The sequence below is a fragment of the Oryzias latipes genome, chromosome 13 (genome assembly GCF_002234675.1).
Source record: "Oryzias latipes chromosome 13, ASM223467v1".
Classification (NCBI taxonomy): domain Eukaryota; kingdom Metazoa; phylum Chordata; class Actinopteri; order Beloniformes; family Adrianichthyidae; genus Oryzias; species Oryzias latipes.
Genome location: NC_019871.2, coordinates 25,191,737 through 25,215,812, shown reverse-complemented (window position 1 = coordinate 25,215,812; position 24,076 = coordinate 25,191,737). Strand labels below are relative to the sequence as shown.

Below are 24,076 nucleotides of genomic sequence, written 5' to 3'. Positions count from 1 at the left end.
AACTGGATTTCTGACATTATTATCAAATGCACATGTGAACTAAAGTTATACAACAAGCAGCATCTACTGAAGTGTTCAGGAAAAATTTGAGTAGAATGAAATTAAATGGCTGTGTTACATAAAACTAAACATTAAATGGTGCATTCCTCACTGAGAAGAGGGAAAAATCCACAGTTGTTCCACTTTCAATTTGGTAAATTAAATAAACAGAAGCACAAAAGTTCTATTTCAATTATGCAATCAATTCAATCTGTTTGGAAACACAAAAAACAATTAGTCAATTATACCAGAAATAACTTTCACCAAGCACAATCAAATAAACATAGGAAATGTCAGGCACCCGCGCACTCCAGTAAAATAAAATGAATATAAAAATCAAATCCAGAGAGCTACTGTGGTCATATGAAAACCCTGCATCATCCCCCAGTAGAGAATCAAAGCTGGTTTTTACTGTGGAACAAATTTCATCTGAGCATCCTCCGGTAAAAATAACTCTACATGCTTTTATGAGACACCAATTTCTATTCATAACATGATGGCCGCTGCGCTCTATGCCTCCCAGTGCTCATATCAAGGAGTGGGTGTTCATCGTTGGCGGGGAGCTGCTGCGTTTGGCAGACCATCGTGAAAAAAGCCTTACGCAGCAGCGGCGCATGGACGCTTGGAGAAGTTGGGTGGCAACTTGGGGAACACGTTTGCCCACGGCGTTCCTATTGGTTTATAAGTGACGTGATGACACGGAGGAGTTGGTCTTCACACTTTATAAAGCTCCCGTGTCCGCGGCGAGCGGCTCTTTTACAGATCGCTGTGGCTGAAACTTCCCGCCGACAACCCACTGGAAACAAGCGACGCTGCTGTCCACCATGAGCGAGGTAGGATCACTTTATGGTTTTCAGTCAGGAGGCATGGACGTTTACGCACAGCCGCGTCGGGCATGGAGTGGAGTGGAACCGAGACGATCCATTTGAATCAGATGTTCCACAGCTGTGCGCGCAGAGGAAACACTGACTGAGTTCAGACAAAGGATTCACCACAAATATGACCAAAAATCAATCCTAAAGTGCTTTTTGGCGTCAATTTTTTTAATGCAGAGATCAGTTCAGGGAAAAAGCTCTGACTTGGTTTAAAGCGAATCCCTCCTGATGGAGTTGAGCTGAACGCACTAAGTGCAGCAGCGGCTGCATGTTTCTCCATCAGTGCATTGAAGGAGTTCAAACATCACAGGAGGTTCTTCTGCTTGAAGCGCAAAAGGGGTTTTCCCTTTGCGCACTCCCAATTTATCACAGTCACAGATGCTTGGCTCATTTGAAAGTGTAATAAGGGAAGATACTGGTTTTTTTTATGTAGAGTTCATATTCTCCTGAGTGGCATCACTTGTGTTTCTTTAAAAAAAAAAAGAGTAAAGCACTTTTTGGGGGTTTCACCTAATGCAAAAATATTTTTTTAGGTACCACATCTATTATTGTTTTCTTTTTTTTAAAGATGATTTCGAGGTGTTTGTAATTTTACTTTACATTTTTGGTCAGAGACAAGAACAAAGCCTTAAAACATATGTTTCAATATATATTCACGTTCATTTTATTTTGTATTCTTAAAGCTCATGGATGTCTATTTTTGTGTTTTACTGTTTTTAATGACAAAAATGATTTTAGATCTGTTGCTAGAGTAAATTGGAAGCATTTGCTGCTTTCAGTGTGATCTCAAGAACACATTGAAAGCTATTCAAAAAGATCTAGGCACACCACCACCATCGGCACCATCGGCTGAGTGTTTGAAGCCAACAGACCTACAAAAGGTCACTTCAGCAGTATTGTGTTGGGCTGTGCCTTATTTCCCTGCAAGCTGATTAGAACAAGTCATCCAGTGGCAAGCTTAATAAAATATGAATTAAGGCTGGACACAGTGCACAATCCATGACAGCTTTTGAACAGTTGAATCCATCAGGCAGCAGCAAAATCCCCTCAGCCTTTTTTTTTTTTTTTTTTTGCTATCGGAGTGCTGTTAAGGTAAAGGGAATATGTGTTTTTACAGCAGCTGGAGTTATGTTCCAAAGTGGGAGAATAAAGGAGACCAAAGTTATGGACGGATATTTGTGCTTAGGTTAGGATTTTATCAAGTTTTTTGTAAAGTGAAGAGGGTGTCAGCCACTGTGGAGAATGCATTCAGTCTCCAAGACGTCTTAAATGAGGCAGCGCGACTCAACATGTTCTTGAAGTGTAGCAGCAGTGAGCACTGCAGAGCTCCGCAACCACTTCACTCCTCCCACTTTATACCCTCATCAGCATAATCTTTTATCTTTTGGTCTTGATGCTTGGAGCAAATATAAGGAGTTTTTAGAGAAACAAAAATCCAGATTTTAAGGTTTGTAATAATCCTAATAGAGAAGATCTATCATGTCAGCCCCTTACACCATCTGGTATGGAGCAGCCAACCTATAGTCTTTAAAAACAACCACCCTGCTTGTTTTCTAGCCATATTTGACCTACCTCCCTTGAATCAGGTGTGTTCAGTCACTCAGAACCTGGAATTCCCCAATCCATTTAACTTGCAGCAGGTAGGGCAGAAGGCAGATTTTGAAATCTGATCTGCACACTAAAGCAAATAGGCAGTTTTAATGTTTTACACTAAGAGAAGTATTCCTGTTTACGGGAAGCCAAAGTTTAAACTTTCAAATGATTTTGGGATCTTAAAAATTCAAACAGGTTCAGTTCATAGTGAGAATCTCCCCATGACACATGAGATCACATTGAGGGCACAGCAAAAACATGGCACAGCTGGAATGGCATGGAATTGTGCCCAGCTGGACTGCCTGGTTAGTGGGAAGGCATTCATGCATTCAGCTGGCAAGTTAAAATACAAATAATTGCCAGGGACTGGTATATCCCCAAAAATCTGAATATGCCATAGAAGTTCAATAATTTGATCCTATTGGTTCGATAAGTGAAACACCAAAACCATATGAAATTTCTCAGCCTATTGCAAATCTTTGCAAAACACAATTAAAAACAATAAAAGCTTTGATAGGGAAAAATTGGCATCTTTCTTAAAAGACATTACAGTAATAGAATAATCTAAATCCAAGGCAAAATAAATAGATGAACTTGTTCCTCCGTGACAGATGACAAAATCTGCAATTGGGGTAAATACATTTTTATCCTGACTGTAGACAAGGTTGCCCCCCCCCTTCTGTTTGATATCAGAATATAGCAGTTAGAAATGATAATCAGAAATGAGCATAAAATTAATGGGTTGAACAGAAAAATTATTTAGGAATAAAGTTCGTTTTTTTTAAATTTAGAGTTAATGGGAAATTGCACCTTTAAAAACCAGCCCTGTGTGGTCATTGAAAGAACTGAAATGCTTGGTACTTCTGGGTTTGCTTCTCGATTTGATAAGTAGAGAAGAACATAAAAATCTCAATGTATGCAGATGACAATCAACTATATTTAAGCAAAATCTGCAACAACTATGCCGTGCCCAAAGGACCCAATTCAAGCATATAGATACTTTTCGGGCTATGAAGTAACCAGGTACCATTGAGACTGATTAAAACATGCCAGATATAACTAAAATGCAGAGTGGTTTTCATTGGCCATGAGATTTTTTCAAATATCTAGCCAATTGTACATCTCCCTCAGTGAGAAAAATATATGATGTCAATACTGAGAGTCTGATCTAAAAAAGCAAGAATTTAGATTGATGGTAAGCTTAGCTTCTCCTTCAGAATTTGATACTTTGACTTCCAAATTAATGCAAAATATAGTTTTATCTCAAAGGGGTCTGTAGACTGCTGAGCAACAGTCCAGGTTATTATTATTATTTTTTTTTGATGCCTCTGACGGTATCCCTGGTTTAAGAGATGGCATGACTATTGCATCATTTGTCTTCCATGTTTTGTATTTTTCTGTTTGGTGCCTCTTGATGGACCGGCTCCAGACTTGGTCCAATTCTTGTAATGATTCTCTAAACTCTTAAATAGATTTTGACAATTATCTCAAGGCTGTCTTTGCTATCCGTTGATACCTTTGTTGCTAGTAGATCATTTCCTGCCTAACTTTGAGCTCAACTTTCTGTTAGTGCTCTCAAACAAATCATTCTGTGCACAACTAGCTCATTTAGCAATGATCTTTTTTGGCTTGCCCTCTTTGTAAAGACTGTTGGTGACTGTCTTCTTTGGGTGTCTTCAGACTGGACACATTTGGTCCACTTAAAGTGAACAAGTTTGTCTCCCTTGATAATCCAGAACAAATTTCCAGTCTGAATACAACCAAGCGGACCCTGGTCCGGGTCCAGGGACCGCTTTCGGACCCAATTTTTAACATTGAATACTGTACATTGCTTTTCACTGTTTTCCCGACAATTTATTTGTCATAAATACTTATCAGTGTACCTTCTTAGAAGTCTTCTTGCCAGTAACCACCTCGCAGCACGCCTCCACCAGACCAAAAAAGCAAGTAAAAAGTGTTGCACCTGACGTTGATACAGATGTTCAAAATTGGTCAGAGAAATATAAAGTTTGAATGAACTATCCCGAAAAGGACTGCAAAGCGCAGGACTTCCATCATTTCTCTTTAGTTGCTTTGCTCCGCCCTCATAATACTTGACAAATGAGTAAAGAGATCTTTACACATGTGGTTTTGTTTATTAGATTTAGTCCGGAACAGGAAAGTCCGATTTAGTTTAGATTGTAGGTTTTGCTAAAATGAATTGACAGAGAAAAATATTAAATGTTTTTTCAAGAAGTTGTAATTGTTTTAGATGCATTCTGTGCAGCCTCTGCCACACGTCTAGAGGACATCCCACATCTTGTTTCAAACATGTCAAATGTCTCGCCAGCATTCTTTATCAGTTTCTTTAAATTAGAATAAAAATAAATAGTAAAGTTAGTGATAAAACTGAAAAATTACAAAACCACCCTAGCTTTTACTTCATATGCCTTTTTTATTTCTGTTTGAGGGGGCCCCAATTAGGGAGAATTAGCTACTATGATAACATAACCCAAAATGTGCCGGGTCTTAAGAGGTTAAACTTGATGTACATTTATTGAACCAGTTTCTAATCCTAAATTCCTAGTCCCTCCAAACCTTGATTCCCTAGCCTAAACATAGTAGCTTTTTCATTAGATTATGCTTCATTAGATTGCATTTAATGCAATTCCAACAATGATTCCCAACAATACATTTAAATACCTCAGTATAGTAGATTGTTTAATGAAAAAAAATTGTACTGGTGGTTTAAAATATTGACTTTCTTATCAACTGTAAATGAGTCACACAGTGTAGTCTGCAGCTGTTTTTCTATCTTAACATCACACTGAATTAAACTTCTGCAGATGATTGGATGGTGTCCAACGGCGCAGATTGTTCTGCAAGATTAATTTTTTACGGCAACATATTAAAAGTAGCTATCCCTTCAAGCCCTAAACGACATCAGCTCAATGGACACGCCCATGTGTGATGCAACAGAGGTTTAACTCTAAAGGACGATTTACACTGGTCTGTCTGCGGTGTCTTTGTTGCATTGCGTTGACACAAAAAAATAGAACGTTTAGTAATCAATTGGAATGTTTACAGTGCCTCCGCAATGTCAGCAAAGGATGTCTGTCCCTCTGCAACGCAAACTTTACATAGGAGTTCTATGTTCAGTCTATCAACCCAGTGATTACGCAACAAAAAGGCTTATGATACAAAAAAGGTTTCAAAATAAAAGTGCGCATTGGTCTTAAAAGCAAAACAAAAAGAAATTTCATAATATATTTAAGGTGTCGAGCCCACGCGATAACGCACATTAACACTGTGGATAGCACTGGCGTCCGTTTTCGCCATAGACAACGAAAGTCGTCTATGTAAAATGCATGTACTTGTAAAACATGCATTTTACAAGTACCCAGTGAGGAAGCAGAGGGTATGGGGTCTGATTGCCAAGGTTTTTGAAAAAAATGACTCAATGTGGGGGTGGCAGGACAAACCACTTCTCTGGAATCCAGGGGGGGACCAGAGACGCACTGGAGACAATGTAACTGAAGGTGGTGAGATGGGCTCCCCACTCAATGCAAGGTAGACAGACCAGTGAAAACCCTGAACCTGACTACTGTTGCCCTGAAAGAATGTTTTTTTTTGTTATATAACCCGCTTAACTTCTCACATTGCATCTCATAGTTTGTAGTTTCCCCTGTAATTTTAGGAGACATAAAACTTCCTTCTTAGGATTCATTCTCAGCTTTGCCGGTTTAAATCATTTCATCTTATTTAAATCCTTCACTTTCAGAAACTGACTGCCTTGCTAAAAGGAAGTCTGAATAGAAACTGGAGCTTATTCTATCCAACGTCATTGTTCCTTTAACTGGGTCATAGGACAGGACGCTAAAGAAATAACTATAAACATGAAAAAAGCATTTGACACAAGGGTATACAAAAAATAATTCAGGAATAAAGTGGGATTTTGAATGAGAAATTATACCTTTAAAAATTCATTTGGCATCAGTTCTTTGAGTTGTCATTTCAGTAATGCTAATATTGGAAAGAAAATTACGTAATAAGGATGAATGATTGTGATATGTTGTGATTTAACCATTTTAAATTAAATTAGTCATACTTAACAATTACCAAAGTCATTTTTTTCCACAGAGGCGGAATCCACTGTTTCCGTGTGCCAGTAAGGGTTATCTCATCCAACTTAAAACCAAAACCAAATGAACCACAAAAAGGCTTGTCTTACAGAATTGGTCTTGATGACTGTTGACCAACAACATGCCAGTGGAATTATATGACCTAAGTCTTTTATATATCAGAAGAGAGCTGTAAAAGAAAAAGTGTGGAGCAAGATTGACGAGATTTGAACCGCTTTGACATTAGGCACCAAACCGTTTCCAACTGTAGGTAGCATATATGTGCTAGTAAACAGTACAAAATTAAAAGAAAAAGAATTCCCTCCCTGCTCTTCCAGTGTGAACACGTTAAGTGCAGTCGCATAAACAAGTCACATACCCAGTGTGTAGCTTAAGACTAGAGGCCCCGTTCACAGAGAATGTTTTTGTCAGCGGATCTGCTGCTGGTGTACAGATGACCAAATGTGACCATTTACACATGATCTACACTGAAAACCGGGGAGGAAAACCTGTTTCCATGAATATTTGTTCTTTTGATGAACTCAATTGAGCTGAAGTTAACTTTTAGCCATTAGTGACATGAATGTCCTTTATTTGGAGACTGAGGGGGCTCTTGTTTAACTTTTTTCTTATATGGTTTATGGTAAATCCTAAAGTGAAATTACTGGTTATTATCCCTTGTGCTATCTTAGATGACCCCACCCTTACATTGACGTGTTCTTCCTACCATGACAAAGGTGGATAAAGGTGGAAAGATTTCATGTAATCCATGGACACCAGTGAAGATCACAAATCATTGCAGAAAAAAGGTTCAGAGCACTGTCTAGTGGGTCTAGATGACCCAACTCCCAATGTTAAAGTGCCTAGGATAGCACAAGGGTTAAATTGATCCCCATGGGCTTAAAAATATAAGCACATTTTATTCAAGTAAAAATCTAATCTTGAAAATTTCTAGTTTCTCTAATTTTTTTATTATAACCATTAAAATTTATTTCAAATGTTATGCATGTTGGAAAAACACCAGCCAGTTTTTTTTTGCCTCAATAAACTATTCATCAACAAACACAATCTTTTCATCTACTGTACAGCAAAGATGATATAAATGGCAATGAACTCCACAACAGCCTCATAAATCACTTGGATGAGAGCTGAATGCGCCACAGAACTGTTACACACCGTGAGGTTAAGTGACTTGGAAACTGTTCTTATTGGATGTGTGGCACCCATCTGATTAGTATGGAGCTATAAATTCAGCAGCTGTAAACACAGGACTGACTGACTTGTTCATTGCTTTTTCTGATTAATTTAGCAAAGCCAATACAAGAATCAATCAAATGTATTGAAGAAATAGACATCTTCCTTATGTGTAGAAAATGCTCATTGAGGCTGCTTTGCACTTGAGTCTGTAGATGACTACTTCCTTTTCTCGCTTCAAATGTCTTCATTCTAACAAGTAAAATATTAAAGAAACATAAAAAAATCTTCTACACTTGTTCTGCAGTGTTAACCCTGTAAAGCCCACTACATCAAAGAATTGACAGAAAATTAAAATGTTTGAACCCATCTGATGAAAATCCACATAAAATCATTGCAATATAATTTTTGTCATGAGATATTGATAGTGTCAATTATGATATGTTGGTGATTTGGTAAGTTCCTGCTCATAAAAATGTTAGTTTAAGATCCAAAAATATTGACATGAGTGTTCAGGAAAAAAGGCATCTTATTTACCCACTGTCTCAAATCTGTAAATGTGTAAATCAAATTTATACATTTGTATTCTTTCAATACAGCAATTAGTCATTAAAAAAGGAAAACAATAACAATAAATTAGTTATTCTCTCTATAAAGTTTTGAAAATAAGCAAATCTTTTCCCACAAAAGTAATTTTGAGATTTGATGGAAGCAGTCATTTTAAAATGAGCAGGAAAATCCCTTCTACTGCCCCTAGTGGAATGATGATGAACTACAGAGCAGAAAACGTGGACCAAGTTATAAGTTTTTAAGGAAAGTTGGAATAATGCTAATGAGAAAGGGGGTCTCAGAAATGTGCGAATTAAAGATTATACAAATGGTTAAAGGGTTAAAGTTAGATCTCAGGACTATACAGTGAGGCAAAAAAGTATTTAGTCAGCCATTAATTGTGCAAATTCTCCAACGTAAAAAGATTAGAGAGGCCTATAATTTTCATCATAGGTGTACCTCAACTATGAGAGACAAAATGAGGAAAAAAAAATCCAGAAAGTCACATTGTTTGATTTTAAAGAATTTATTTTTAAATTATGGTGGAAAATAAGTAGTTGTTACTTTGGTCCCAGCTCTCTGCAGCTCATTCACTAGTTCCCCCCATGGATCTGCAGGGAGCCCCAGATCCAGGGAGATATCAGTGGTCTTGTATGTCTTCCATTTCTTAACAATTGCTCCCACAATTGATTTCTTCACACCAAGCTGATACATATTGCATTTCAGTCAATTGTTGCAGGTCAACAATTTTGTTTTTGGTGTCCTTAGACAGCTCTTTGGTCTTGGCCATAGTGGAGTTTGGAGTGTGACTGTTTAAGGTTGTGGACAGGTGTCTTTTATATAGATAACCAGTTCAAACAGGTGCCATTAATACGGATAACGAGTGGAGGACAGAGGATCCTCTTACAGAAGAAGTTGAAGGTCTGTGTGGACCAGAAATCTTGCATGTTTGTAGGTGACCAAATACTTGTTTTCCACCATAATTTACATATAAATTATTTAAAATCAGGCAATGTGGTTTTCTGGATTTTTTTCCTCATTTTGTCTCTTGTAGTGGAGGTATACCTATGATGAAAACTACAGGCCTTCCATCTTTTTAAGTGGGAGAACTTGCACAATTGCTGACTTACGTGCTTTTTTACCCCACTGTATTCTAAAATATATTTTTTAAACTCATTTCGGTTCAATTAATGGCTTTAAAAAAAGTCACAGTCCTCACAGTTTACTCTTGTAAAGTAAATCAAACATTTCAGCAAGCTCAGCAGTGGTGCAGTGAGTGTGCCAGCTGGTTCACCTTATGAGTTCAGTGAGTAAGGAAAACTGAATTAGCAGAGAACAATTACTGCTGCAAGTCATCTTTTCATCTCCCACTAAACTGTACAGTATGGCACACAGAAATCTGAGTGGAAGAACCCATTTTCAAGAGCCAAAGGGTGTAAGAGCGGCACAAACAGAAATTCCAGATGCTTGCTTAGATGCTGCCGGCTTAGACGTTTCATCTGTTAGCTTTGCACGAAACACACACACATTTTGTTATCTTACAATCCACTGTGTAGTAAGACTTTACATCCAGCGTGATGATCAGCACTTTCAAAATATACCAACATAACTACTATTTGGGTGTAGTCTGTGACTTTTTTATTCTGATACTGTTTAGTTTAAGTATCAAAAGAGATGTCCTCAATCTAATTTAAGTATTTATAATTTAAGCAAAAAAAAGAAAAAAAGGAAACTTCCAATCAATTCAAATAATTTCTATCCCCTATCTGATGCTGACTTTAAAAGATTGGCTCCAAGCTGTTGTGAACTTAATAGTTCAGTCACATTTAGACAGACACCAAAGCAGTCAGGATGAAAAAGGAGAGTTGACCCCGGAAATAAACTCTACTTAGCAATATTTCAACACAATTGAATATAAAGTTACTGGTAGCACACAAAAAATTGATATCTATTAAGCCTTCAAGGCCAAAAAATGTATGTGATGTCAAATATTTCTATGCATCCCGTGTAGGAACCTCTCCCTGGAGCTTCCAGGTGGATGACAATATGAACAGAAAAGTCCCAACAGTACTTAAAAAATGAAAGAAGAAAAAAATCCAACATCCAAAAATACTTATCCACTCCAAGAAATTTCCCTTAAGTCATGAGGCAACAATGAACCTTTGGTCAAAATGCAGCGTAGTCAGAATCCAAAGACAGTAAAAGCATGGGGAGCAAACTGGGTCTTAAAAAGAGAGAAGATTCTCTATCAGGGATCTGCTGCATTAAGCCTGCTTAACACAGGTGGGAACCATGAGGTTGATTACCTGAAGGTACTGCAGGGAGTGAATGATGGAGGATTATGAAAAGAGCAGAAAAAGATTGGGCAGTCATTGATTCTGCCAGTTGTCCCACTTAAAAAAATGAAAGAAATCTGTAATGTTTATCATAGATACACTTCAGCTGTATTAATGCCACCATTCTGAACTGGTTCTCTGTGGAAAAGACACCTGTCCACACCTAAAACAGTCAGATGGTAACTTCTCTACCATGACCAAGACCAAAAAGGCTGTCAAAGGACACCAGGGAAAAGTTTGCTGACCTGAATTAGACAGGGCTACACCAAAATCAACTTTTGGAGCAGTTATTAGACCAAGGAAAAAATACAAGAAGGAAGATCTCACGTGGTGGGCTACAAGTGATCTTGAGAACGGTAAGGAAACAGCCAAGAAGTACAGGACGGGAATTGACCTGAGGATAGCTGGGACAACAGTAACAGAGGTTACTATAGTAACACACAACACTGTCATGGATTCAAATCCTGCAGGTCCCCCTGCTTAAACCAGCACATGTCCAGACCTGTCTTAAGCTTCCAGAGACCGTCTGGATAATCCAGAGGAGGATTGGGAGAATGTCATGTGGTCAGATGAGACCAAAATGGAACTCTTTGGTGGAAACGCCACTTGTCATGTTTGCAGGGAGAAGAATGGTGACTTAACGATGATCCTAAACACATCGCGGAGTGTTCTAGTTAGGCCTGCACAATTAAATTTATCGTTATCGTGATTTCAAGCTGTGCAATATCCATATTGCAAAAGTCAGCGAAAATCGCAATAAATGGTAAACCTTAAATGTGCTAAAACAATCTTATGGCAACTTGAACTATTTAATGAATTGAATAAATCCCTTTATGGATGTGACCAATCAGATGGAGTCCTTTACATTGTTGACCAATCAGATGGCGCTCTTACGTCAGATGTTGCCCTCTAATTAGACGAGGGTCATTTGGAGACTAATTCAAGGTATTTTGACTCTTATTTAAATTAAACTTTTGCAGTGAAATGGAAATGTGTTAATTTTTTTTGCTAGTTGTTTATTTATCGCAAGTCATATCGTCATCGTAATATTGATCACTGATATCTTATATCGCGAGTTTTCCTCATATGGTGCAGCCCTAGTTCTAGCCAGTCTCTTGACCTCAGTCCAATAGAGAATCTGTGGAGGGAATTGAAACTGTGTTGCTCAGAGACGGCCCCAAAACATCACATCTCTGGAAAAGATCTATGGAAGACTGGATCAAAATAGCAGCTATGGTTTGTTGCAACCTGCTGAAGACATACAGGAAACACCTGACCTTTGTCATTGATGACAAGGATTACATTACAGAGTACTGAGGTGAACGTTTGTGATTGAATACGTATTTTCTGCTTTATTATACAAATAAATTCTTTACATTTCCTACAAAGTGATTTCATGGATTCTATTTTTTAACATGAATTGGCAAAGCTACATACAGCAGAGCATCATTACTTCAAGTCTTATAATGGAGACTGTATCAGAGATGTGACAGGCAGTAAACGCTATCGACTAAAACCTGTTTGTAGTTTCTCTTGATGGAAGAACATTTGAAAAAAAAATGAAAGGTTTCAAGAATTTGTCTTTGTCTTTCTTTATGCTAAAGTTTTGTGACCTACTTTTGGTTTTTGAACTGTTGGACACTTTTAATCATGGAAGCCAACTTTTAAACCAGCCAAATAACGTCATGCTGGAATAAGATCTTAAAAAATAGCAACAAAACACATCTTTAAAGCTCGTCTTTGGCTGTCTCGCAAAGTATATTTTTATCTGCCACTTTGCTTTGGATGTGATACACAAGGATGTTATACCAGCACTTCCAACTGTGTGGTGTCTTGTTCACTGGGCAAAGAAAAAGAGGATCTTAATAGAACAGTTTGGCCAGTTTCCTCACATTATCACATCACTTCCCTTTCCATGGAGATCTGTCTGTTCTGCAGTGCCTGGTGGGACAGCACGAGCAGAGGACAGATTCATCGTTCGACATAATTAGGGGCTTAATTTTAATCGGACCACCTTGCCACTCTGCATTCATTGGAAAAGCTACTCTCTTGCTGCCTGGCCCAAAAAGCTACTGGACTGCAATCTAGGTCGACTGGTTACGTAGCCATATTGCCCCTACACAACTGACTGACTGGCTGTTGGCTTGCACTGGAGTGACAGCTTCCTGCTAACTCATTGGCCCGCCCTAAAACTAGCCTGTCTCTTGGGGTCTTCGATCGTCATCCTAAAAGGGTGATTGGTGTTGGGCCAGATGAAGCAGATAGAGAAACTCACTTACCTGCTAATCGGTTATTAACAAATTAAAAGCTCCTGAGGGGTCCATAATAGAGATTTGTTGCCTGTGACAGGAAAAAAACAAACATATTAAGTTAGAGGACAATAGGAAGCATCTGCATCGACAAGAAATGCTAGGATTTGGAGTATGATGCCATCCACCCATTTTCTGAACCCATTTTGTCCCTTGCGGGGTCAAGGGGCTTCCGGAGCGTAACCCGGCCACTGTTGGGCAGGATGCAGGTCGCCACAACCATGTACCCATGCACGCACGCAGTCACACCTCAGTTCACCTATGAAGCATGTTTTTGTACTGTGGGAGGAGGAAAGGAGTCCCTGGAGAGTATCCACACTGCACGCAAAGAGGCCCCAGCCGGGACTTGAACCAGGACCCTCTCACTGTGAGGCAAGAGCGCTAGCTACTGTGCACAAGAGGACCTGGTTGCAGACAACAACAGGGCGCCCTGACATTATTAATCAAATTTTTTTTTGTTTTGGTCCAAAAGCACTAATTTAACTGGTGATGCTAACAGTTATTGTTTTTTTTCAGCTTTCATGCCTTCAAACTTTAACCAAGCTTATGATGTACACTGAACTGTTTCTTCACATGAAAATTGTGCTACAATTTTGAAATCTTGTAGAATCCCTATTTCCAGCTAGTAATGTCTGGGCGCCATCTTGTCTGCAACCAGGTCCCCTTCACTGTTCTTGTCTGCAACCAAGTCCCCCTCACTGTTCAGCCCTTTAGAATTTAGAGCGCAATCTATACCGTCGCACTGTAATAGCCTGGCGAACCATTGCGGGTGTACCGTCCCCCACCAGCAGATAAGATAGGCTCCAGCAACCCCTGACAAAAAATAGTGGGTTTGGAAAATGGATGAATGGATACAAAAAGATAGTATGTAGATATAGTGAATCAGTAAAATCATTAATAAGTCATAAAACTGCAAACGTACCAGTTGCAAACTCCAATTTGCAACACATGCAAAATTAATTAAGTAGAGGATCATTTTCTGCATGTTTGAACCTTTAAGATCTGATATTAGCAAACCTTTTGCATTTTTTTCTACAAATTCGAAGCCTAATGTCCTTACCACTTCCATCATTGCAGCACTCAAGCCTTGCACTACGCTAAGGCAGAGAAAACAATTCCCCGAGATTGGTGACACCAATACTAATGAAGGAATAACAGTTAGATGTAATCTCTCCAATTTCACGGCTCATTATGTTGTACAACAATCAGGATCCAGAAAAATTACTCAGGGTTTGTTGTTTTTCATTTTTTCCGCTGTAATAGACTGAAGGAAACATGATTTGTAGACGTAGGGTTGTGGGAATTTTCACTGCAACAGCAATTTAAGTGCTATCCAAATGTATATAAAGTATATTTAACAGAGACACTAATATTTAGATGTTTGCATATATGTCTGTGGTTTTTTAAATTTAATTTTCTACAGCTTTGCTTTTTTTGTGGAGCCTTGCAGTTGTGCACAGTTTGAGATGCTCATTCAAAAAGCCTTTTCTTCTCCTTCTTCTTACTGTTTGCACCATCTGTATGTGGTAAACAGGATTTTATCCAGAATTCAGATATGTGGAAAATTGGTCAAACTTTCCTTTATCTCACTTTTTTTTGGCACCTCAGAAGAGAAATAATTGCCCCGTACTCGGAGTGGACATGGATGTAACTTGCTGTGAAAAAAATAAATATTTCAAATACTTAATACCAATAAAATCATCTCAGGAGGAAAATTTAATTCGACAGATGATTCCTTTACTTGATAATCGTTTAAATCAGTGCCTGCAGGAGTAACTGGCAGCTAAAATGCCGTTCAACTTTAATAGATGCTTTTCTGCTACTTTCTGTTTCTTCTAATTATTGTGGTCAATCTATTACATCCTTCCAGGCAAGAAAGGGGGCTTTGGAAAACTATTTTTTGTTCTGTTCCAACCCACACACTACCGGTTCAGACGTGGAGTGAATTCTCCACAAGGGAAAGAAAATCCAAAAATTCTTCTGAGGGGAGTTTTTTGACCCAGCACAGATTCAGCACTGCTTCATAATGCCCTATAGCCCTATGACAGTAGGTTTATGTAACTGCCAGGGGAGCTTATACCAATGAGATATTTGCCACACACAACAACACACTACCGTCATAGTAAAGAGCACACACACACACACATGCGCACACACTGCTTCTTCTTGCAAAATGAGGATGAGGAGGCTGATTTGTGGGGAGCTGAATAAGCAGGAAGAGTGAAGTTGGATGATCAAAGGGAGTAGGAGCTCTGGCTTAGACTTTCAGCAAGGAAGCATGCACTCCACTGAGCCTGGAGGATGTGCTGTATGAGTGATCAAAAATAAATCACAAGTGACAGGAAATAAACATTCAATTATCTCTTTGATATCTAAAATATTTGCAAGTCACCCAGAGATGTGGTGATGAGGCCCCCCCTATGTGTGGGAGATTTGCCTTTTGCCAGAAGCTTAAAGACTTTTCAAGTAATAATTAAAAAAAAAAAAACAACCCAAACATAAAAAAAAAAAAACTTTTAAAAAGGGACTTTTCAGTAACATCCAAACTATACTGAGGCTTAATAAACTAAAACAGAGGCGGCTGTAGATAATTGGTAACCTCAGCCTGGTGTGATGTGACTAAGCTGAAAACAAAGCAAACTTTACCACAAAACATAATTAAAACCAAGAAAAATGCAGGAAAAGCACACAAAAAAATGTTTTACATCTGCAAAGAAATGTTTGTTACTAGCAAAAGTTAGGATTTTACTCTGCTGCTAATTTGATGGTTACCTTTGTTGTTAAAGCAAGATTTTTTTTTGTAGTGCTGTGTTTTTGAAAGGCTTTAAGGTTAGCTACTTCGAAACCATACTATTTAATATGTATTTTTAAATAACTATTTTTATTTAATGAGATAAAAGCAAGCTTCTTATATTTGGGATTTTTGTGCTTTTATTTTGATATCTGTGAGCTTACATTTTAGACTTCCTGACTGTGGGTTGTGTTCTGATTTAAAGCTCACGATGATCAAATCCAATTTGGTTCACATTTAAAAGGTAATCTGTTTTTCTTTGTTTGAACTAATATGCATCCTGACATCCAAGTCATTGGGAGTTTAATGAGTTTCATTTCAAAAAGACGGCAGAAAAGTGGGGTGCCACTGGCAGCTTGCCTGCAGCGTCTTAGTCTGCTGTCAGATTACAGAGTTTGGCTCACTTGGAGGAAAATAGAGACTGGCTCCTCACAGAAAGGAGGTATGGGATGACGATGTTTGTGTGGAAGCTTCCTCAAATTCCTTGCTTTCCCGCTGTATGCTGATGAATGCGTGGCCAGATGTAGTACATATTTATATTTCTCTGTTGTGTAATGTGCTTCCAGATACTGCACACTGGAATTGCTGTTATCCAGCTTGACTCACCCTGTGTTTAGAGGCGTGTGCCTTTTATTATTCCTGCCTGGGCTGTTTTCCCCCTATGGCATCCTAATTAAAAGCCTGCAAGAACAAAGTTGGATGCCGCTACTGTACTACTCACAGGCAGTGTGTTTCACTTTGTGTGTTCTGAACGTACAGACTTTGGACACACAAACCAAACATTGTTTTTTGACTTTGCGTACCTGTGAGTGTGTTTACACTTAATGAGAGGCACAAAGCAGCTGCTCTACATCCATCTTCCATCAGCCATTTCCCCCCCCCCAGCTTGATTAGTCTCTCATGTACTTGTTTTCCCACTTCTCAGCGAGGGATGTCTGTGTGAGCAGGTGATGTCTCTGCAGGTGTACTGATTTCTTCTCGCTGCAATCCTGTGTGGACTCCATCTGCTGAGTGAGGAAAGCCCCCTACCTAGTCAGTAAGATCACTCATCAACCTGCTCTTATTGCAATTACACCTGGCTCAGCTCCAGAGCTGCTCAGCTGGAAACGGTCCTCTGCTCTTGGGAGGGTGATAGCTCCTCATCACCTCTGTGCTGAGCCGGGCACTCTTGCCATGAACCAAAGCACCTCCAGACATGTCTTGAATTTAAGATGAGTTATTAGGGATTAATTGAGGGATTAATTTTTGATGCGGCTTTAGAATAAAGAGTAAAAGCTGATGCTGCAACAGAGAGATGTCATTGTGTTGTGTTTCTACATTTATTTTGTTGTGTTTTTGCAGAACGTTTTTTTAAACTTCAGAATGTAAAATTATCCATCCATCCATCCATCCATCCATCCATCCATCCATCCATCCATCCATCCATCCATCCATCCATCCATCCATCCATCCATCCGTCCGTCCATCCAACCATTCATCCATCCATCCATCCATCCATCCCTTCATCCATCCATCCATCCGTCCGTCCATCCATCCATCCATCCATCCGTCCGTCCATCCAACCATTCATCCATCCATCCATCCATCCATCCATCCGTCCATCCGTCCATCCATCCCTTCATCCATCCATCCATCCGTCCATCCATCCGTCCGTCCGTCCGTCCGTCCGTCCGTCCGTCCGTCCGTCCGTCCGTCCATCCATCCATCCATCCACTATCAGAACCAGCTGAATCGCTTTTGGGGTGAAGGATCCATTGAAGCAAACCTAGCCAGAATATATGATATTATAAAACTTAAATCATTTTGGCTTTTTGGCTTTTTTTTGGCTTTTTTCCAGATTGAAGAGGAAATATCTGGAGTCAATTCAGTTTTGTGATCAAAATATCAATAATCTCTCCCTACTGTGAAAATGGTTAAATTTTAAAACAGAAACAAACACAAAAATATGTGGAGAAATGACATTGCATTCTTTGAGACAGACAAATATCAATACCATTCCTTTGTAAATTTTAATAAATGAAAAAATAATAAGAAACTATTTGGTATATAGCATTGTAAAATTTATGCAAATTTGTATGTTTTTTTCATGTTTTATTTATTTGGTCTCTGATCAAAGTTGGCCAATTTGATCAGAAGCTTCTTTAAAGACCTACTCGGATGGAAATAGTAGGGGTGTAATTTTAAAGTTATATCATGCTTTTCTTAAGTCTTTCAGAGTAAACTGTATCCATATATATGATAATATACAACCTTTGGCACACTAAAGAACAACATTTTAATAAAATATTAGTTACTTTCACAGCTCATTTTCTAACTGGAAGTAAGATGACTTCTTGTGAGAGCTGCCCATTTCATGATATCAACCAAGAGTTGGCTTTAGCAGGATGTCTGCATTTCCCCCACGAGAGCAAACAGCATCCAAGCTTTTGCAAAGATGAGTGTGAATAGTGTAAAAGGGAACCGTTCAGCCGATCACCACCAGCTCCACGGAGAAAGCGTGTGTGTGTGTTAGCCTGTGGGCAGTGCAGTCTCTTACTGGGAGAGGCTGTTCTCCACTTTGTGATGTCACAATTTGAAGTTTCCCAATCCAGATGGTATTGATGCACATTAACATTTCAAATGATCCAAGCCAGTGTAGAAATGGATTCTCCCTGTCTTAAGTATATATATGACTGATTGGAAAATATAACTTACAGGTAGTATAAAAAATACAGTATATGGTTGATTTTTATTTGTTTAATTATGTTTATTCAATTTTCAAAATAACCACAGAAAAAAAGTACAGTCCTCTACCTCCCTCTCTCTCTGTTGCTGTCAACAAATACATAAACTGTAATTGCGGCATATTGGTAAAAATATATATAAATATATTGAGTTGACATTTAAGGATACATATTTAGTCAGGATTTAGTACTTAAATTGCAGGAAAATAGAGTGTAAAATAAATAACAGCCTGAAAGAAAACATGTAAAGAAAGTCATTCTTCCACTTTTGTAGATGGGTGATTGAAAAGGCCAAAAAGGTCCTACAAACTCTGTCAGATTTAACTTCAGGCAGATTTTTAAGCAAACTGGTGGTAAAGGACCCTAAATGTAGGAGACTTGGCTCATTACACAAACTTAAAGCCTAAAAATTTAAACTGTAACATAAACATACAAGGGAAACACAAAGTGTAACAAAACAGGCAACCTAAAGAGCACTGATTGTGATTACTGGCATTAATTCAGCTGTGGGTAATAAGTAATGAAACTAGGTGAGACTGTGACATTGGGAACACACAAAATGTGACAAAAACCAACGAAACACAACTAAAAACCAACAAAATGGCAAAATCCTCACACAATTTCAACGTCTCTCCATTTCTTTTGTTGCTGCCGATCTTACTGCGCACTTCATAAAACAATGATGGCTGGAAAGTGTGAATCATGCCTGAAAATCCAATTATAGTCTAACGGGATTGTTTGGCGTTGAAAACAAAAAACTATCCATCTTAAGTAATTGGTATTGTTGCAACAAGCCGCAATTTTGCATCAATATCAACACTTAAAAAGCAAGCATGAATACAAATGAGCTTGTGGGCAGTTTACTTGTGGAGACTGCTGCATAGAGATTAGATGGGTTTGGCTACTTAGCTGTAGGAATAGAAGCAATTTTTATTATTATTGCATAGTTTTTTGTTTTGTTTGAAGGAGCAGTTTAATTTAACAGTTATTGGGAGATTTTCTTGGAGGAAAGAAAGGAAAATTCAGCAGTGTTACTGTAACACCTCAAAGCAGTTTTTGTGGGCCAGCTCACCTCAGCGTCTTTCTCTGAAACAACCAGGAACATCAACAGGTCATCCAACAAGAAATACCACCCGCAATTATACATACATGACTTGTAGAAAGAACTTTTACAGCGAACGGATGAACTTATGCACAGATGAATTTTTACGTTGTCTCCCGAAAGATGCGCATTTTTACGCTCTAAACAGGAGAACACGCCATACTCCTTTGCAGCATCAAAGCCCAGCTCTTTGAAATTCATTGAATGGGGTGGATTAATAATGCAAGGAAAGAGAGAGGAGCTCAGAAAAAGAGGACACATAGTGCAATGCCTCCTTGACTTCTTGGCTATTAAAAGCATGGAAACCTTTTCTGACACAACCAAATGGGAAACCTTTGAACATACAGGGGAATTGCTGCAGAAAGGCTGCAATGAAAGTAAGTTAGGCTTAATCCCCTCAGAGACAGACAGATACACGGCACCTAAATGAAACCGTATCTTTCCCCCCTCTGTTACTGTGCCGGGTTCCTCCTGCTCCCTTCTGAGCTCCTTCAGAACAACAAACAGAACAAAAACAGCTTTGCATGGCTGATGAAATTCAGGACTAGAAGAATTTCCTGTAGGAGCTTTCAGAACAAGTAGGAGAATAAACACAATTAATATGGAAATAGTGACAGCGAGAGCAGACGCCTCAAAACAGAAGACCGCAAGGAAATTGAGCCCCAAGTTTTGATTCTTTGGATTTGTCTTTTAAGACTTTGAAAGACTTGAGCACTTATTTCTTCCTAATTTACTTCTTTACTATTATTGAGGGCAGGGTAATGTTTGGTTTATGCGTGTTGATAAAATGTATTTCTTTCTTTGTTGAAATTCTCATTCTTTTCTAGTCTTTTTTTCTCAAAAACTGAAACCCGATTCTTTAAGATCTCTTGATTAATAGTTTATAAATTTACACCACTGTAGCAAATGCAGATTGTGGTTTTAGTTTTCTCTTAAATTATGAAAGAACTTTCCGTTTCTATTCCTTTTTAACATTTCTGCAGCATTTAACATTTTCAAACCATTCTTTTTTACACACACTGGAACCTTCTTTGACACTTTTAAAATAGGTTTTGCTTTCTTATCCCAATTAAACTGACATTAAAAAACAGTTTAAAACATTTCTTAAATATTGTAAACAATCGTGTCATCCAACCAGATTTGAGTGAGAAAGCTTAAGTTGTACTAAAGTAAAACTAGCATTGCTTTAAATAACTATAACTTTAGCAGATGTAGAAAAAGTCATAAAAATAGTTATTCAGATGAAGTGAAAGTTGATAAAACTGCTACTTAGAGTAAATTTTTTAATACAACATCTTACCTTCACAATATTAGTTAAGTGAAATGAGAGAACTTTTTTAAAATCAGCCCAAAATTATTATTCAGGTAAAGTAGTAATATGATTTACATCATATAGATAATAACAACAACAACAAAAATAATAATAATAATAATAATAAGAAGAACAACAACAATAAAAATAACAACAACAATAACAACAACAAAATAAACAACAACAATAATAAGAACAGCAACAACAAGAACAACAACAATTATAATAACAACAACAACAACAATAATAACAATAACAACACTAATAACAATAACAATAACAACAACAATAATAACAATAACAACAATAATAATAACAATAACAATGGATTGGATTTATATATGCTTTTCCAGACGCTGAAAGTGCTTACAATGTGTCCATTATTCATCCACTCTTGGTGATGGTATCTACTGATGGGGCCACAGCTTCCCTGGGGCAGACAAACAGAGGTGTGGCTGCCAGTTTGCGCCAACGACCCCCCGACCATCATCGTGACATTCATACACACACACAACAGCGGCTCCACACTGGAGGAAGGGAGGGTGAAGTGTCTTGCCCAAGGTTACAATGGCGGATGACTGGGGGTAACGGGGATCGAACTGCTGCAGTTTAAGAAAAAAAAAAAGAAAATTCATGCAGAAACCTAATCAGAATCAGAAAACTGTTTTCTAAACATTAAAAGTAAATAAGTGAATTAATATACACAAAAATAAAACACAAAACTATAAAACAAACTTTTATTTTGTCACAAATTGATCAGAGATTCAAGTTAACTTTAATATATTAATGTAAATGGACATGTATACACATGTATATATTAGAACATAAACAAAGATAATACTATGAGAGACTGTACAAGACAAATTTCCTTCTTAGCCACTAACACATACACACACATTCTCACGCTCGCATACATACAAAGAGAAAGAAACATGTAAAAATATTGAGAAAATTGTAAATTAAGTCAGGCATATCAGGGTCAAAGTGAGTGGAACGAAGCAAATTTATATATAATCCAAGCCCCATTGTGTTCTAACTAAATTATTTACATATTTGTCATAATACAGGACATGATATCTAGAGGTGTGTATAATTAATCAGACCAAGTGCCGAATATTTAGTAAAGTGATAAATATTAATGGTATCAAGTAACAAAATGTAACTCTCATTAATTATTATCACACACTACCCAAGTCCACACACATATACTGTATATTCAGCATAGGCTTGGAATTTGAACACCCGGTCACCTTTAAATATACTTTACCATCCTATATTGTGACAAAATGGTTAATATGCACATTTATTAATGAATATTTGTGCATTGTTTGAGCTCAGGGCTTAACCTATTCCAGAGTTTAGTACTGCACACTTCTTGAGGAAATATGTTAAATATCTACAGTTATATTCTCTTATAAAATTAGATCTGTATTTATAATAGAAATATGTTTTGACATTTTAAATTGTTTATGTCTGATGTGAGGCTTCCAGTTTAGTTTGTTGTCAACAATTAGTCCTACGAATTTTATTTCTGTTACACACATGATTGTGACATTATTTTTATTGACATATATATGTAGACTTTATAATCACCCAAAAATGGTTTTTGTTTTGTTTAAACTTAAAGATCATATAATAAATCTGTGTTTTTATTTGGGCTTTTTTTAATAACATTTAAAGTTTTAAACATTTTCATACATTATATATTAAATCATTAATATAAATGTTGAATGGTAAGGGACCCCGAATCGATCCTTGTGGTACACCACAAACTATTTCCTTTGCATCCAATTTAAATACCTTAGTAATAATGCTAAGCTGACCAGATAGTCCTTAACTTGGACTCTTTCATCAGCTGTTTTGACCTGTGCAGCAAAAACATTTTCATAATTTTCAGTAGACTCACCCAGACATATCCATGCTGTCACTTTTGCCCCTGTTTGTGTCCTGTCTCACTTTTGGAAAGCTTTGTTTCTGGGGACAACCTCCATGTCTACACACAGCAGCCAAACTTACTCCCAATCCATTTTCTCTCTCTGTTCCCCACTAGACCATCAATAATTTAAGTTGGCCATTCATCTTCCAGGTCTCTCCTCTCATACAGTACATCTTAGCAGCTGAGGGAGTATTGATCCTGCTGTCTTCATCCTTCTTCTCCTCCTCCTCACTGGAACGGGAAAAATCGCCTCCTAGAGAGAACTCAGAAAAACCGATCTGCCAGCCAGCTGTAAACATGCCATGATTAAATGACAAAGTAATTACAGTGATAATTTCACAGGGTATAATTTTACTGCCCACCTTTCTGCTAAGTTTCTGCTGCACAGCCCTCTGGATGAATTGTTATCAAGCTCAGATTGAACCGACGGTGATGTTGTCATGGCTGGGAATCCCATCGCAGACAGTTCCTCTCTGGTGACTGCTTAGAAAGGGTTTCCACCTTGATCCTGTTCAATCATTTCATTATGAGAACAAATGGACCACCAAAATGCAGCCAAATAAAGGTGCCAGCAGCAGGAATGTTGACTCAATTAGTTAAGGCTGGTATGGATGAGCAGCAAAGATCATTTGATGCTATCAGGCCTGAATCTGCATCGACTGGAGCTAAAGATTCTGTGACTCCAATCAAATGGTGGAGATTCAATGTTTTTCAAGTCCAAACTAATTAAAACTTAGTTTACAAAGTTCTGTTTTTACTCAGACACATGTTGGTTTCACATCCTCATTAGGAAAATAGAATATTGATTAATCAATTCCACTATTTCCCTTCAAGTGATTTCTTGTATTTTTATACACAAAAACTTTCATGCTAGTTTTTATTGTAATATATTTTTTAATTTATCTATTAGAGTTCCAGCTTGGTTCAGTTTGAGAAAACTGTTTCTTCATAGACAAATAAAATCTATTTTTAAATGGAATCTTGACAAAAGAAACATTATTTAATCAGCCTGCCAATTGAAAAATATTTCAATGATATATATTGAATATCCCTCGTTTATTGCTCTAAAACTAGGCCAAGATAGGTAAAAAACCGCAAGCTCAACAGGGTTCTTCTTTCCACGCTGATTCTGCCAAGCCCGTTCCCTTGGCTGTGGTTTCGCTAGATAGGAGGTAGGGACAGTGGGAATCTCGTTCATCCATTCATGCGCGTCACTA

General features: G+C 37.9%; 1 protein-coding gene across 1 annotated transcript in view; it reads left to right on the top strand.

Annotated features, from left to right (window-relative positions):
- The first annotated feature begins 647 nt into the window (after positions 1–647).
- Positions 648–24,076, top strand: part of pcp4 (Purkinje cell protein 4) — a 40,859-nt gene continuing 17,430 nt past the window's right edge. The window contains exon 1 of the mRNA XM_023961741.1: positions 648–872. Coding sequence (XP_023817509.1) covers positions 864–872 — 9 coding nt within the window. The 5' untranslated portion in view covers positions 648–863. The remainder of the gene's footprint in view (positions 873–24,076) is intronic.